Below are 18965 nucleotides of genomic sequence, written 5' to 3' on the forward strand. Positions count from 1 at the left end.
GTACTTCATCGAATGTCTTGCTTACCATTCTAAAGTTCCACTTTTTTGGTTTGTTTACCTGCCCTTTGGACTTGCCACAATCCTAGGTCATTTTCCAAATATTACATCTAGTCACATCCTTCTGGAGTGAACAAGCATGCCAGCTATTGCAGCGACATCCTGCTGATAGTTCAGCATGCTCATACTCTGGCAGTCCATGAAACCATCCTAAGTTAGGCTCTGATCAAATAAGAAGCGATTGCCAAGGGGGAAAGCCAAGTGGTCTAGTGCTTGCTGAGGTAGACTATGTCTCTATTCTACCCCTTGGCATCCCAAGTTGACAGGACAACTCCTTGGTGTCTCAGGTTGCCAGGATCAATTCAACTGGTGACACTGGACTTCTTGGCCGCTAAGAGTCTTCCAACAGGGTTCTTCAGACGAAAGAGAAAACATTCCCTGTGGCTTTGGTTCTGGATGATTCCAAATATGAGATTCTTGGTTGTGGCTGAAGCCGGCAAGCCTATTTCAGCTCCTATTATGTCCCTATCCAGTGATCGTGTTAATAATAGATTCCTTTGCGCAAATCACTTCAACAGCCCTTTGGTTAAAGGTCAGTGACAGTCCATCAAGAGGAAAATGTCTTCAGCATCTTGGAGTTCGAGAGCCGTTCAGATCCAAGGAACCTCCGTATTAGTTCAATGAACAACTGAATTATGTTTTTTCCATAGATGTAGCGTCTGCCCATAGGTGTAGGAACTGCTCACTGCTAATGGAGGTACCTCCAAAAAAAAAGGGATTCAGCGCTGAACTCCCCAGCATTTCCTGGCTGACACTATAAGCCACAAAGCTCTGGACGGCAATTAATGTTTTCCTTTCCAGCAGGTTCCTGTGGATCAGCAGCAAGTGAGTTATCCAGATCTCATCTTGATGGTAATCCCTAAGAGCACAGAGTGCAAACACTCCTTGTCAAGAGAACATTCTAAGGAAGTAGAAATGGATAATGGAGTAATGGATATTCTATTGCATATATGTTTCCTCAGTCCAAATGGATTCAGGTTCCTAAATGGCACCCACAATTATCCAGGTAGGGTGATGGCAAGCATTTGCTTGTGGCCCATCTGTCCAGGGTTCAGTTTCTTGTAGTCTCTGAGCACTCTGCATGCACTAGGTCACATTCATTGTGCCTGGCCAAGCAGATGGAGCCACAGATTAATCTCTGGGTCCGCTCTTCCGCAGACCGTCATCCCTACGTATAGAATTCAGTGATGTACCTCCAGAGTTATTCTGGAAGTAAATACAAAATAAATATTTTAAATTTTTTTAAAAGGTTAGAAAAAAAATATTTTCGTTTTCAACCTTACTTTTTTTATTTTCGGTTTAAAATTTTGATTTGTATGCACCTCTAATTAGCAGCCAATGTCAATATGTCCCAGTACATAATGAATTGTGCATACGTCAAAAAAAATAAAACCACGGCATTTCATAGGATGCGGGAAACTTGTATCTGCATTAGGCAACCACTATCACAGTCAATGCCAGGTATAATGAACAACATAGATAGCCTCAGTCATAGATTTTCATAATGATGTGCTATATCATCCATGTTGGTAAAAAATATGGTTTCAACACATATAGGCTCTTCTCATAATGTACATGTGGCAATGGTAACAATTCAGATGCACATTTGCCTGGTTTGCTTTTATTACGGTGTAAGTGGCACTTATGAAAAGTTCACAATCCAACCAGATGACTGTAGGCTGTTACAATATGTTGTCCACTGCACAAAGGAATGGGGAATTTCAGCATCATATCAGGAGACACTATGCGTACTCCCTGATCCCCAGAACAGAGCTTCCTCAGAGGGGTGTGGTCTGCTATGCATTACCCTCCTCCTATTGATAGTGCTTGTCAAAACACACTACTCGATGACCACATCAGTCTAAGAGGAAATCCCATCTACACTCAGCATTGCTGCATTCATGTCCTAAGAACCTTTGTACAAAACGTATCAATACTTGCAGTGGGGCACCACACTCAGAGGAAAGCAAAATCTGATCATAAAGCTAAAATATTATCCTAATAAAGCTGTTCTTGTATCCTAGATTTTCTTTTTTGCCCATTTAAAGACCTGTGTCATTTGGTTTCCACATTCCAATACAAGTCTATAGAAATGCAAAAAAAGCTTGTCAGTGAATTTTGAAAGTTTTAAGAAGCATCTCAAACAGATGCTTTAAATGCCCACAGACCAGCAACACAGGCCTTAATTCTGCTTATTTAATCTTTAATGCATAGGTCTCTTAACAGAGATTCATACCAACCAGGAAGTATAGAAAACGTTTACTTGTAAAGACTATCTACAAAAGGGGTCTCTTGAATTTTACAATAGTCAGCCAGCAGACCAATTTTAAAACTTGTCAACAGCTAATTTCTTCAACAGCTGTTGCCTAAAGATTATTGCTCAAGTCTTTTGTGGACCATAGACACCAGAATCAGAATGTATTTCAACATACTGTATGTGCTATTAAATGGGCAATTTTAAACAAAAAATAAAATAAATCAACAATAACACTGCACCGATAACAGAATTATGGAGCAGAACAGAATAGGGAGTACAAAATGTGGGCACACATGACAGCATGACTATGACATCCTGTTCAACCCAACAGATGCACTTGTACACTAACCTGTTGTTATGGCGAAATAAGTAATCTAACACCACAAACAACCCTTTCAAAACCATTTGTGTTGGCGAGCTCAGTACTGGCACTTTCACTACAGTTTCCTGGCCATTCAGCATTGTTGTCTTCTCTTCTTTCTCAACCACAGCAGCAAGATTACCCTACAGAAAAATAAAAAAACAGAGTAGCATTTTCTGTTATTATGCAAACAATAGCTACATTAACAGAAAAACATGGAATTAAACTTAGAAGAAGCAAAAACAGGGATAAAATTTATATCAACATAAAGATACCATAAAAACTGTAAAACTACAAGGCACTTAAATAATTAAATACCTATGAGGATGTTTTTTAATTATATTTTAAAAGGAACACTTTTTAAGTTTTAACTGTAGCATCTGTTTCTGTAGTATATGTATTAGGGATGTCCCAATACCACTTTTTTAAGACCAAGTACAAGTACTGTCCCTCATGTACTTGCTGATACCAATTACCGATACTTTTTCATAAAGGGACATGACATTTTTTTATAAAACAACGCAGACTGATGATTTTAGGGGAGTTTCTCACCAGGGCTAAATACGGATGTCACCAGAACTGAACACATGTCCCTAAGGCACAATAGTATTCTGCTTTGGGGACATGTATTCTGCTTTGGGAACATGTGTTCTGCGAATACATGTCCCCAAAGCAGAATTCCTCTCACCAGGCTGCATGTCGACCCCACCCGGGCGACGTGGACATCTGCAGTGGCTCTGCGGGCACCCTAGCTAACCGGCGATGTCGCACATTTAGTCCGGCCCAGTCCTCCCCATCAGTGTGCGGTAAGAACCCCCAGCTTCTAGCCCTGGGGCAGTAGTTCCGCCCCTGGGGCTGTCCATGGCTGTGCCGGGAAGGAGGAGGAGATAAGGACCCGGACAGGCACTGCCATGGACAGCTATGTGCAGATCGCCAGCAGGCTGCCGAGGTCCCCACAAGCACAGGAACTCAGCAGCCGCTGCTTTTTGACAATTTAAAGGGTGGGTATCGGCCTTAAGAATCGGGGCATTTTCACAAGTACTCGTGAAAATGCCTGGTATCGGGAGATCCCTAAAATGTATACATTATTGGTTCAATATATAAACATTTATTCAATGACAAAAAAAATGATATGATCACTATGGATATCTAAAGAGAGCACGGATGTAGCAGTCTGCCTCACAGCTGGCTTTCTGAATGAAACTTTCACTAAGATTCCTGATAAGAGATAAGCCACTGGGACTTCAGTTCTATGCATAAAATACAGCTTGATCTACTAATCTCTATAAAAAAAAACAGGTGTATAATGTCCCTGAAGAATTACTAAAACTGAAAATGTTATACTAGTTTTGAATCAATGATGTGTTTGGATTTACCGGAAATGGATAATCCAAAACTGATATCAATTTGTTGGATGGGAGATTTGATCTTTCTGGGATGCCAATGGAGTTTCTCTTCCCTACCTTTCAGCACGGTCATTCCTATTTCATCTGACTTCAGGCCAAGTAAGTGTAAAGCTCGCCATACACCTATAGATTATTTGCAGATTTTCGATGGTCAGATGTAAAAAGTGCATTCCTCCATCTGTGCTAAACTGTGTGGATGGAGGAATCTCCTACTGGGCCAAACTTCAGTATCTTGCTAGTCGGCCCCGCTGGCTTTCAAAATACCTGAATAATCTGATTGGATGCAGGCATTTGTTCAGGTATTTTGACAGCCAGTGGGGCCGACTAGCAAGATACTGAAGCTTGGCCCAATAGGAGATTCCGCCATCCACAGAAGGAAGCTATTGCACTTTTTCCATCTGACCATAGAAAATCTGCAGAAAATGTATAGGTGTATGGCCAGCATTAAGCTAGCCTCCTTCCCTCTACAAAAAAAACAAAAAAAAAACCACACAAGTTCCCCACTCATCTGAAGCCAAACATAATAATAAGATATCAGAGTGGGTTGGCAGCATTGGAGTCCTGGCAAGATATACAAACCATCAGAGCACCCAAAGGCATCCATCTTATGCTGCAATCTGTTTAGGTTGTTATCTGTTTTGCAATGTCTGTGCATACAAAATCATTCTATTCTACTGGGGATAACCATCACAGTCACTTTACTTTCTTTTAAAATAGTACATTTGGTGGATTTGATTGGCATCAACAGATAATAGCCAAATGTATTCACAATACTTATGTATTCACAAATCTTTGGTAAAAAACATACAATTTTATAAATCATGTTGCACAGCTTGAATAATAATACGTTTAATAAACCTACCTTAAGCATAGGAAATGTTGCATTTGTTATTCCCATATCGTGGAAAATTGAAATAATCTCATTACCATTCCACACTTTACAAGATGATTCATATTCCCTTTCCACCAAATGGCTGGCACATTCCCTTATCCAACTTGAAATATACAAAATGTACATTATGTAAGATACTATATATAGAATAACACGGGAGTATCAAAAAGCACATGTGATGTGATATATTAAGTGACCCCTTCGCTTAGTATTCCTCAAAACTTAATCCTGCTATACCCAAAAATCTGACCTGTCAAATTTTTTCTTTACATTTAAATTTACATTACCTAAAAATAAATCTAACTCATAAGTTGAGCTCTTAAATACTATAAGTTAATCTCTATTTGAGTCCTAAACATTTATCTCCCCCTAACACTTAATTAAGCACTGAACCCCTAAGCTTAATTCTTACCTGACTTTTAAATATACCATTACCACTTATTAAGTGCTATTCTGCTGCATACTGTGCTGCTTCCAAGCCTCTCAGCAGGCAGCATGCTGAAAATGAGCAGTGCCACAATTCTGTCACCAAAAGAAACATCTTTGCTTATATGTGTCCTGATCATGCCTCTTTAAGGACAAAATAAATACCACAAGCATCACTATCACATAATAGCTAAAACATTTGATAAAACAATGGAGCTCTAAGCATCATTTTATGGCAGTGTCAATTTAGTCGACTAAAATGTTTTGTCATAGTTTTCGCCATCTGCATGTTTTCACTGTTGAAAACTAAATAAAAACTAAGTTAACAGGACTAAAACTATGACGAAAATGCATTGCAATTTTCTCTACTGGAGATTTAGTTGGCACAACTAAACTAAAACTAGAACTCAGATGACTAAAATACACATTTTAGTTTTAGTCGCATTTTAGTCATCTGAATTATTTTAGTTTTAGTTTTGTAGATTAAATCTCCAGTAGAGACAATTACAATGCATTTTTGTCATAGTTTTAGTCCTATTAAACTTTTTATTTTAGTTTTCATCAGTGAAAACATGCAGATACTTTCAAAGCTATTCTCTGTCTAACAATTATGCCACGCCCCCATGTAATGGAAATGAAAAATGGAATACATGTTTATAGTCTATTTGGACAACCATGGCTCCCACCATAGATACAGTGGAGTGAGTGATCATTGTAATAATTCAACAGAAAGTATGCAATGTACAGGATTACCTAGATACAGTGGAGTGAGTGAGCATTTTAATAATACAACGGGAAGTATGCAATTTACAGGATTACCTAGATACAGTGGAGTGAGCATTGTAATAATACAACAGGAAGTATGCAATTTACAGGATTACCAGAAAAAAAATAATAATAATGCGTTCGCCACATCTAAGGACTGGTAAGCTGCAATATGTTCAATTTTTTGGTGGGATTTACATATGCTTTAAGCTTACTACATTTTAATTATTATTATAAAAATATAATTTTACACATTGCAGCCTAGAAGGAGAAGACTCACTAGATACTAACGATACACAGTTTTGTCACTGTTATTAATAATTAGAAACCTTTCAACATTATTTGATGTGCTGAGCAATAAAAACTTCCGCTTGACAAAGATTTTAGCATAATTTTTACAATAACAATTGTACTTACATTTTTGTAAACAAAAACTTTTAGCATCATGCCGTGGTTTCCAACATAAACTAAACAAGCTAGTCACTTGAACAGCCACCACCCTCACTCCTAATCACAATTTACAGGTCAGATTTACTGCTGTTTTCATATAGTCTATGAATAATTATAAAAACACCACAAGCTAAACTGCCCATTATATAAGAAGATAAGAAGGGAATTAACATCATTGCACATTTACTCCACAGCAGACAATGGACTGCTGGCAATTTTAGCATACCTGCCTACTTGGGAACTTGAGAAAGAGGCGCACGTTGGAACGTAGAAGATATGGGGTGCGTTTTGTGCTGAAAATGGCCGTGACTATATTGCGCTGGATATTGGGTGTAACTGAACCCAGTTCACTGCCACTGATGTGAGCCATACAGCGGAAGAGAACCGCTTCTAGCTGGTCAGGTCAGCATGCCTTGCATTGGCTGCATTCACCCATCTGCCATAAGCTCATGGTGGTTTCCAGTGTACGTCTAAAACCAAAGTGTATTTTGTTTGGACAGAGTGTTAGAAGTTTTGAGTTGGCACCAGAAAAGGAGTAGAGTGGAAACCTACCAATGGGGACACCTGGCAACACTCTCTACAAGGAGATTTGAGTCACTTTGAATTGATTTCTACTCACTTCCTGTTTTGTTTACAGGACAGGAAGAGTAGGTAAATCTTCTGGAGGGTAAACAGATAACAAAAAAAACAACTAACAAGGGGTTTTAGCCATTTCCTACTCTATGCAAAATGGTTTTAGATATACTTTAAATACAAGCTATATAAATAAGATAGCATATTGGCCTTTCTAATATGTTTACAGACTTTAACAGCTTATTCAGGCTACAATGTCGCAACTGTACTAACTGCATGTCTTATGAATTAGCATAATTGAACAAAAAGCAACCAATCGAAAAAAAAAAATTCTTATGAGTTTGATCACATGCAATTCAAAAACAATTAGTTGCTATATGGTACTGCATTTACTCAATAAAATTCCTGATCTTTATCCAACTTTCCATATGTAATTTGTAAACTAATATACAGGCATATACAGCTGGTAAAAAGTACAATACTTTTACATAAATGAGCGTACTTTGTCAGATTGTAGCACACTCCCCGAAGAGGCTCATGATCACTTGCTCTGATCCTATGGTTCACCATGCTGTCCAACTCATCTCGGGCAAACATCAGCTGTGCATCTGTCACACTAAAGCTGGCAGATTCTCTGGCACAGTCCTCAATGTTGTGGGCTTCATCAAGGATTACCACCTGGTCTTGCAAACATATTTCCATCTAGGAAATATGATATAACTGAATCAGTGAGTGACACAGAAAAGTTCAACAGTAAGATCAATAAAAATTTTATTCAGGTAACTCAATAATTAGTGGAGACCAAGTTTGTATGCAACAAAACAAGGATTTACTATAACTTCAAGTCCCATGCTGCCACTGATAAATTAGTGTTGGGCTGGTTCTAGTTTAGTTTTAGGGCCTGTATCAGTGGGTTTTTATTCACGTCAGATGGGTTTTGTATTCTCATACATGTCTATGGGAATACAAAGCCCACTTAAAAACAAGTCAAATGCAAGTTAGAAGGAGATCAACAGCAGGCATAATGCACCTCTCAAATTCTGCATGACCTCAGAAGCATCTAAAACTGGTTCCAAACTTATGAACAAAAAAACGAATTGCCCTTTTTAATTACCTAGCAGCACGGTTACCTGGCACTCCAGTTGCGAGCCTTCTCTCCTTCTGTTTACAGAAGGTAGTATCCTTTTTAGGGTGCCCAATAACTGCCTGCGTTATGTGAACACTTCCTATTGGTTGTCCAGCCATGGGGTATTCTCAGGATCCAGAGCAGGAGTGTGCAGCTGTGACTTCAGCAGCTGGGAACCTTGGTGGCGTGGGCACAACTACAGCACTGGATTAGCGCACCCCCACTCCAGCACCCAGAAACTACACTGGCAAGGGACCCAGATGACAGACTTAAAGTATATCTTTCTTCACAAGGTAAGAAAAAAAGTGTTAATAGTTGCCTGTAGATAGGCTTTTAACATTTTTGAACTTCAACAGTGAAATCTGTAATGAAGTAACAATAACAATACTTATTTATATTGTCCTTTATTTTTGTTTTCTGGGTTACTAAAGGGGGATGGGGGTCTGCTATTATATTGCTCTACAGCAAGGGTATACACATTAACATGGAAATCAGGAGCCAGTCTGTTCAATCCAGGTGCCAGCTCCACAGACAACTAGAGAAAACCTCAAAAGCTCAGCGCCAGTTATAATTTTTAAGCAGCACTGGCTACTTAACTCATGTGATTTGTCCAGCCCTGCTGTACAGTGATTGTACTTTGCTGACCTATTCCTTAAGCAAATCTACCAAAGTATGTCTAATTGAAAACAATACATTCAAATCTGTCTAAGAAATAACCACAATGCTCTCGTTAGCATAAGACCAAGGCCTAGGCTTTAGGGTATAAGGGAGCTCAAGAACAAGTTGTTTTTTTATGCTGCAGGTGAAAAAGATGTACTTTTTAATTTGAAATAATAATGCTTTGCACAAATGTTTACATGTGCCTCACTGATTCATGTTAAATGCAGACTTTAATTTTAGGTCTGCTTTGAACCTAAGATGCAGATTTCACACAATTTTATGTATAAATTAATGTTAATTATCACCAAACTCTCCTCTACACTATCTCATAAATTTTTAGCTGAGAGGTGATAGATCAGTAGTGCAGGAAGTTCTGTGAACTGCACTACTGAAACATGCAAAGGGCTAGCATGACCTGTTTCAAGACACTAAACTGGCAGCAAGAGAAATGTGTTGCTTGTGTCAGTGGTATTTCTTGAAGTGTACAGCTTGGTTTAAATGTATGGGAAGATAAACTGACTGCCTCAACCTAAACTACAAAATGAAACACCATTTAAACCAATTATGTATATATTAAAAATCACTAATTGTTTGCGCCACTCCCACTCTCGATTCCTGGGTTTTTGCAGAGTAGCAGCAGGGCTTGTGGCTTTGGCAATGTAGCAGTCGAAGACTCCAAAGTGTGGACATGCACAGTTGATGGCTCTTTCTTGAAAGCACTGTCTATTACCCCATGCCCCACTCTGCATGCTATGCTACATACTCTAAGCCACTGCTTTATTTATGCTGTACTCTGTGTTGCAAGTTCCAGATCGCTGCACCCTGCTGTACATTACATACTTTAGGGCACTGCTCTCTATGCACTGTGCTGAACATTACATACTATGAGACCTGTTAGGGTTGAGTCATTAGTAATGGCATTTCAAAATCAAGTACTTACACTTTCTCTTATCTGTGAGTCCAAAAGATAGTTGTAAGGACAGAACACAATGTCAGCTTCTTTCATTAGTTCACGAGCTGCATAGTAAGCACAGGCACGAAGCCTCTTCCCCAGGCCTACCAGCTCTTCTATGTCCCAAGCTTGCGTTACACCAAGCCTATATTGTAGAACATTCTGCTCACTCATTTTTGGAGCTCCATAATAGTAACGACAAGAAGATCCCTAAAGTAAAAAGAAAAGAAAAAAATGCAAATCAGAACTTACATTTTACATGTTTCCTTTTTGTTGTTTAACCCTTTCGCTGCTAAGCCCCCCGAAACACTTTAAACTTTAGCTGGCCAAACCATTTTTGCTATTTTTCCCATTGCTTTAATTCTCTACTGCTGCGTTGCTAGTGTTTGCACAAGACCCCCCCAAACCATATATTTTCTGAAAGCACAGGCCCAGTAGAATAAAAAGGTGGTGCTACTAATTTTGTAGGTCCTGCGATAATTGTGCAAATGTTTGTCAAATCAATATTAAACCGATAAAAATACACAATTAAGTTGATAAAAGCACACTAAAATCAGTATCAGTGCACACAAAAATATTTTTTTGACTAAATCTAAAAACCAAAACTGTATCGAGTTAATAAATAACAAATATGAGTAGATTTTAAATTGTGTCTTTTTGCAAAACGGTAAAAAAATGGATGCAGGTGTACATTTAATTGCAACAAATCATATTACAACACGCGGCAATGCGTCACAACGCTTTGCTACGCGCTTCCACCGTTAAATTAATGTTATTTTGAAGAAAAAAATCAAGAACTACGATGCGTTCTAACAACGCACCGCAGCACATGTCCATGGCATACCTGTTGCACGTGTATAATGTTTGTGCGTGGAGAGTATGGTGTTTAATTGTTTATTTACTTTATTTTTTTACTGTTGGGGGGGCTTCGGGGAAATATCAGGGGTCTAAACAGACCATTGACATTTCCCTTTTGAAATAGAAAAAGAAATTGAGGACACAGAGTCCTCAATTGTTTTTTCTGCAGCCCCTGTTCTAAATGAATGGAAAGTACAGAGGCTTCCCATCCATTCAGAAACTGGTGATAGTAAAATATTTACTATTATCCGGTTATGAATGGCTAGAAGCTTCTGTAGCGAGTGCTACTACCCATTGAGAAAGTCATGAAAGAACAGGAATTGATGTGAAGCACTTCCTGTTCATACATAACTCGAGACACATAGTACTCTGTGTCCTCAGTTGTTTACAAACATTAGAGTGCTCACCTAATCACTCCAGTGTTTGCTCTGCACATAGAGTATCGGTAAATACCACAGATATTTAGCGATCCTCTGCTCGGCCACACGCAGACGCTGTCATCCTGAAACTGACAGGATGACAGTGTGTCTCCTCCCCGCTTGGCTGCGGCTTCTCTCTAATTACCGCTGGATGACAGCACTCCTTCCTCCTCCTCGCCGGCTTCAAGGTGTACATTTAATTGCAACAAATCATATTACAACACGCGGCAATGCGTCACAACGCTTTGCTACGCGCTTCCACCGTTAAATTAATGTTATTTTGAAGAAAAAAATCAAGAACTACGATGCGTTCTAACAACGCACCGCAGCACATGTCCATGGCATACCTGTTGCACGTGTATAATGTTTGTGCGTGGAGAGTATGGTGTTTAATTTTTTATTTACTTTAATTTTTTACTGTTGGGGGGGCTTCGGGGAAATATCAGGGGTCTAAACAGACCATTGACATTTCCCTTTTGAAATAGACAAAGAAATTGAGGACACAGAGTCCTCAATTGTTTTTTCTGCAGCCCCTGTTCTAAATGAATGGAAAGTACAGAGGCTTCCCATCCATTCAGAAACTGGTGATAGTAAAATATTTACTATTATCCGGTTATGAATGGCTAGAAGCTTCTGTAGCGAGTGCTACTACCCATTGAGAAAGTCATGAAAGAACAGGAATTGATGTGAAGCACTTCCTGTTCATACATAACTCGAGACACATAGTACTCTGTGTCCTCAGTTGTTTACAAACATTAGAGTGCTCACCTAATCACTCCAGTGTTTGCTCTGCACATAGAGTATCGGTAAATACCACAGATATTTAGCGATCCTCTGCTCGGCCACACGCAGACGCTGTCATCCTGAAACTGACAGGATGACAGTGTGTCTCCTCCCCGCTTGGCTGCGGCTTCTCTCTAATTACCGCTGGATGACAGCACTCCTTCCTCCTCCTCGCCGGCTTCAGCTGTCATTTTCTCCTCGTATCCCCGCTGCCTCAGCCCATACAGGCGGGGGAAAGCAGGGGGGATTAGAGGAGAAGGATGAAGAGGGCAGAAGAGGCTGCAGATGCCGGCGGCACCGGCGGGCAACCCAGATTTTTGGTTAATAGCTCTCATTGGCAGCTTGTCAGCCGCTGATGTGACAGCTATTATTTTAAAGGGGACCGTCGGGGGGACTGTTCTGATCTAAGTTTATGGTCACTAAAGAGACCATGAGCTTATAGCAGAAGGGAGAGAGCCATCGACATAAGGCTTACTGACGTGGCCAGCTGGAAACAGTTGTGTTCCGCTGTAAGCCTTACGTCGGTGGCAGTGAAAATATGTGCGCTTGCGGTTTCTTTTTTGATTGTAACTGAAGGCAAAAGTTTACAAATCAGCTTCCTACAACTCCTGTAAAATCTCCAATTGGTCATAAAGAGAGTCACAGATATATGGGACTGGACTGTGTGTAAGGGCTAGAATACATTCTAAAACTCACAGATCCAGAATATTTAATTCGAAAACCTTTAAATCTTCCTACAGGGCACAATATGTAAGAAGCATTCATTTTTCTTCCAAGTAGTGTACCAGCAAGCAAAAAGCAGTCATGAAAATAATTATTCCTTATGCATATACACTACTGGTCAAAAGTTATAGAACACCCTCATTTTTCCAGTTTATATTAACCAGTTGACATCCGCGGTGTTAAACCCCCTTCCCATCCAGGCCATTTTTCAGTATTCAGCGCAAGCAGTTCATGTCTAGTGAATAACCTGAAATGGTACAAATGTAAGCGGTAAACTGCCAGAGGTAAAAAAGAATAAAAAGAAGTAGTCTAGGTTAACAAAAACTGAAAAATAATGTACATTTCAGAGTTAACAAAAAGGCAATTTTCAGGGAAGAAGTAATGGGTTAACTCACATATGTTCTGCAGCAATGTAAGTAAATTAAGCCTTGAACATTTGTGCTACCAATTCCTACAGGTGTCCCAACTTTTGTGGATTACTGACAAGCCCTCTGCCTGTACAAAAGCACTGTTGAAACAGACTGTTACTACACCCTCTTAAGCAATATTTGGACAGTATTGTACTGCAAAAAGTAGTATATTGCTCTCAAAATGGCAAGAAAAAGGCAATTAACAAAGGAAGACCATTATAACCCGTAAAGGGGAGGTCTTTTCTTTAGAGAAATTGCAAAGAAACCAAAGTGTCAATGAGTACAGTTTCCTACACCATCAAAAGGCATTTGGAAACTCTAGCAGGAAGAGGTCTGGCAGGCCCAAAGCCACAACGGAATCAGAAGACAAGTTTCTGAGAGTCAACAGCTTGAGTGACCGGTATTTTACAGGACAACAGCTCCAAGCACTGATCGCAGTAAGCAAGTCTCAGTTTTAACGTCGGGTTTGACAGGTCGAATGGCAAAAAGAAAGCCATTGCTAAGACGCAAAATAAGAAAAAGAGGCTTGCCTGGGCAATGAAGCACCGCCAGTGGACTACCAAAAACTGTAAGAAGGTCTTATGGACCGATTAATTAAAATTTGAGATCTTTGGTTCATCATGCAGGGTTTTTGTATGAAGTCAAGTAGTCAAAAGGATCGTTCCTTGGTGTGTGACACCAACTGTCAAACATGGAGGAAGCATAATGGTCTGGGGCTCTTTTGCTGGATCCAGAGTCAGCAACTTGCACAGAGTGAGTGGCTCCCTGAACTAAAACTACTACCACAGCATTTTGCAGCGCCATGTTGGTGTACGCCAAGTTGGTCAGGGGTTCATCCTACAGCAAGATAATGACCCAACATATAACTCCAGAAAGTGTCACAACTACCTTAGAAGAAAAAAATAAGACGGTAGGCTTCAAATTATGTAATGGCCAGAACAGTTTCCAGACTTACACCCCATCAAGCTGGTTTGGGATGAACTGGACAGAATGATTAGAGCAAAGCAATCTACAGGTGCAATACATTTGTGGGAACTTCTGCAACAGTGTTGAGAAGAACATTCCGAACAATATTTGATTTCTATTGTAAAAAGACTGCCCCGAGTTCGGCTGTTATATCTGCAAAAATGGCTACTTTGATGAGTCAAAAATTTAGATTACATTTTTGATAAATAAATTATTCCATTATTTCTTTTGAATGTCCAATTGTCCTATGCTTTATTTTCGGAGTACATTGAGACATTAAACTGTGTATATTTCAATAAAAACTGGAAAAAAAGGTGGGTCTTTTTTTCTGTGGAGTGATCCTTTAACTAGAAAAAACTGCCAGAGGTAAAAAAGAATAAAAAGAAGTAGTCTAGGTTAACAAAAACTGAAAAATAATGTACATTTCAGAGTTAACAAAAAGGCAATTTTCAGGGAAGAAGTAATGGGTTAACTCACATATGTTCTGCAGCAATGTAAGTAAATTAAGCCTTGAACATTTGTGCTACCAATTCCTACAGGTGTCCCAACTTTAAAATTTGAGATCTTTGGTTCATCATGCAGGGTTTTTGTATGAAGTCAAGTAGTCAAAAGGATCGTTCCTTGGTGTGTGACACCAACTGTCAAACATGGAGGAAGCATAATGGTCTGGGGCTCTTTTGCTGGATCCAGAGTCAGCAACTTGCACAGAGTGAGTGGCTCCCTGAACTAAAACTACTACCACAGCATTTTGCAGCGCCATGTTGGTGTACGCCAAGTTGGTCAGGGGTTCATCCTACAGCAAGATAATGACCCAACATATAACTCCAGAAAGTGTCACAACTACCTTAGAAGAAAAAAATAAGACGGTAGGCTTCAAATTATGTAATGGCCAGAACAGTTTCCAGACTTACACCCCATCAAGCTGGTTTGGGATGAACTGGACAGAATGATTAGAGCAAAACAATCTACAGGTGCAATACATTTGTGGGAACTTCTGCAACAGTGTTGAGAAGAACATTCCGAACAATATTTGATTTCTATTGTAAAAAGACTGCCCCGAGTTCGGCTGTTATATCTGCAAAAATGGCTACTTTGATGAGTCAAAAATTTAGATTACATTTTTGATAAATAAATTATTCCATTATTTCTTTTGAATGTCCAATTGTCCTATGCTTTATTTTCGGAGTACATTGAGACATTAAACTGTGTATATTTCAATAAAAACTGGAAAAAAAGGTGGGTCTTTTTTTCTGTGGAGTGATCCTTTAACTAGAAACAGTAACAGATCACAAATGCCTATCAAAGACTGTATAGATAACTAAAATAAACCTAACCAAGAAACAGCATGGGCCATTTTGAAATATCTAAACAAGCATCTTTTTTACGTTGCAGAAAAACACAGAATAAGCTGTTTCACACATTATAATCAGCAATTCATTCTGATCAAGCTCTTAGCCAACCAAAGCGGCTCCCTCCCGCAGTTTTATATCCTCAAATGAAACATCTAGAAAATTACAACTGTGCAATTAAAAGAGTGGCACAAAAATTCACTAAATACTATATAACCTTTACTTGTTTTGGAATGTTGCCTAAATGTCACCTACAATATGACAAACAGAAATATTAGTAGACATCCAAACTGAATTTTAATACAATAAACACAATACAACCTATAATGTGTAACTTGCACTGTTAAAACCATTAATCATAATATCTTGGTACAGGAAATCCTAGAACAGGAAGACAGTTCCTCTAAAACATTCACCTACACCAAAATCCAGTCTTCCAGTCTTGTCTTGGCTCCAAAGCAGTGGTTACTATGCGCCACTTATATTCTAGAACAGAGAATCTGTTAGCAGATGCCCCGTCAAGTGAATGCGTTTTGCAAAAGGACATTCAGCTAAATTTAAGAGCTTTTTACAAGCCATGCCAGAAATACAGCCCAGAACATCTTTGTGTTGAAATGTCTTAGGGGCTCTATAAAGGTCCTATAAACATTTTAGGACTCCCAAATCAGTCAAGGAAATGCAAGGATGCTTTAACAGTCTAATGGGACCGGAGCCATGTTTTTGTACAATATATACTGTATTTGCTTGGCTCAGGAAAAATAAAGAGCAGGTCTAGGTATGTTGTTTTAAATGAAGCAGGATATTTAACTCTTTGCAAAGATTCAAAGCTGTAAAAATACACCCAGACATATTTTAGGGCGAGCTTACAAATAAAATAAAGAATTTTTAGGTCCCAACCATACAAGGGTTCCCATAAAAACAGAGATTTTTTACTAGTTATTAGAAGGACATGCACTACAAGTCCATGGTGGATGGTGGATAAAAAAAAATTTAAAAAAAGATTAGAATGTTTGTAATTTATTTTCATATCACATGAAGTGACAAGGACACTGCATTTCTGTCAAGATCAAGAAGTATACCATATAATAAAGGCTGTGGTAAAGTCGGAGAGATTTCTATGCCTCAGGTCTAACTGTTCTTAATCTGTTGTATATGTCTGTTATATATCACAGTGAATGTGTCCTATCACTGACTTTCTTATGAAACCACATAACAATGGCTGCGGTAAAGTAGGAGAGCTATTTGTGCCAGTGATTTCATGCATTAGTCTCAATTTTTTCAATTCACACTGACTTTTATCTAGCAAAAAAAAAATGTATCTGAATGATAATTATCAGGAAGATAATTATTCGGGACACTTATCAACTTATTTTCACAATATCTGTGACTTCTGATTGAAAAGTGATTATAATTAATTAAATTATTTTTCATATTTTCTTTGAGTCCATTCGGGGACACAGAAGTTCAGGAATTCTAAAATAGGTCAGGTTATACTGTTCCCTACAAGAGGCTGGGATACTGGCAAACAAAAAAAAAAACGTTTTTCTTTATCATCCATTAAGTGAACACAGGAATTCTGAAACAGTCGGGATGTCCAGAAGCAGTCCAACAGCAACTGAGAGGTCTAACAGATGTGAAGATCATTGTATAAGGATAAAGAAGGAGCCAGCGCCTGTACCAAAGCTAGAGGTAGAAAAGGCCAAGCTAATAGGGAAAATGCTACAACTAAGGAGAGGACACAGAGGCTCAACCTGATGCTTCAGAGCAGGACTAATAATTACCTCTAAAAGGGAAGCTGCTACCTAAAGGGACAATGAGTCTCAATCAGAGAACACTGAAGGACCAACCAAACATCCACTTAAAACAGGTAGAAACACTATTAAAACAGCAGAAACTAGACCAGCAAGAAATCAACTTTACTGGGCCAAGCCCAAGAAAAAAGATTCCCAAGGGAAAGTTGGATTGACATATGTTCAAAAAAAAAAACATGCAGGCAAAACAAGAACAGGTGGGCGAATACGTGCTTTCATCATTACATACACCCCAAAATACTTGGACTAATAGAACAGAGGATAATTGTGGTGCTGTTTAAGCACCTAACATTGTGAGTGATTTTGTTTTGATTTTAATTAAAAAAAAATTATGATTTTACAGTATGGGAGCATCTGGTATTACCTTCTTTTAAGCCAATATTGTATAAGGGTATACAACCTGCTGGTATATGGAGATTGTGTTTTGGAGGAGTCTGGTGGACAGGAAATAAGTTTAAGTGCTATTTGACCATTTGCTAATAATGGTCCATCCTATCCAGTGAGTTTATTAATTGTAAAAGGAGCACTGAGAAGGACATAGGAGGAGCATCTTTGGAGCACAATTTTGACACATTTCGAATATTGTTTTGCACATTATTACCTTTGTGGACATTTGGAATTGTTTCCTACTGACACTTTATATATTTACTGTGATTATTAACTGGCACATTTTTGGACTTTTGGGTCTGTTTGATAGTGGCACTTGCATATGTAGGATTGTAGTTATTAATTGGGGAGATTGTAATGGTTTTTATAAGCATCTAAAATTGTATGCACTTTACATAAATAGTTTTTATATTAATTTACTAATTTAAATAGAGTAAAGCAATATTTGATGTACAGTCAACAGAAAACTCAAGATTAGCATTCCTAACCCTTGACTTCAGGAGAAAGAAATTTCAACAAAAGATAACATGACCAAAAGAAGAACTATTTCCTCAGCCACAGAAGGCTTAAGTCTAGTATTCCTAACCCTAATTCAGGAAAAGGAAGAGACGTGATTATTGCCTGTGGGGTGAAATTCATCACAGTGAAACTATCCGAATGCTTGGAAGGGAATGAACCACAAGGTCTAAAGAAACTAAAGATACTTAACGAGAATCCCCCTAAATGGGAGGGTAGGATGAAAAAAAAAGAACACCCGCACAAAAGGTAGGCAGGCATGAGGGTATAACATAACCAGGTTGGAGTGCAAGAACACCAGGATCAACAAGAGAAGGGATATTTCCAAGCAAACATCCTAGGGTGTTCCAGGGGTGTGATAGAGAACAATATAAACCTGCCTTAACAGTTACCCACTATATGATCCTGAGAATCATATAACCTACACCTGAAGGGATTAGCGTCTCCTGCCAAGGAGCAAGTGGTAGAAATCCTAGTGCCACTACTAGGAACTTTTGAGTGATTGAGGATAGGAGGTAGGAAAGTATCTGAGGAGAAATCCTTAGAAGTCTGTAGCGAGGCTGTAGGAGGACTATTCTCCATATGAGAAATCTGCAGCAGGGTCCCATAGAGTCTCGGCTGTCAACCATCTAGTGGAATACAGGACCTGGCAGCAATGGACACTTCCCTGCAAGCAGGAACAGAAGGGCACTCAATAGGGAACGCTCATCCTTTCAGATCATCCATTGAGGAGATCTGGGAAAGCCATACTGTATTGTGGTTCTAGGAGTCGCAAATGATACTCTCAGCGCTGTCCAGTGTTAGGAAAAGGTCACTCA

General features: G+C 39.0%; 1 protein-coding gene across 1 annotated transcript in view; it reads right to left on the reverse strand.

The window, feature by feature from the left end:
- BRIP1 (BRCA1 interacting protein C-terminal helicase 1) overlaps positions 1 to 18965 on the reverse strand; it is a 227098-nt gene that overhangs the window by 129884 nt on the left and 78249 nt on the right. The window contains 4 exon segments of the mRNA XM_018556660.1: positions 2664 to 2818; positions 4944 to 5076; positions 7690 to 7889; positions 9914 to 10135. Coding sequence (XP_018412162.1) covers positions 2664 to 2818; positions 4944 to 5076; positions 7690 to 7889; positions 9914 to 10135 — 710 coding nt within the window.

Source organism: Nanorana parkeri, unplaced genomic scaffold, assembly GCF_000935625.1.
Source record: "Nanorana parkeri isolate BGI_ZX_2015 unplaced genomic scaffold, ASM93562v1 scaffold245, whole genome shotgun sequence".
NCBI lineage: Eukaryota > Metazoa > Chordata > Amphibia > Anura > Dicroglossidae > Nanorana > Nanorana parkeri.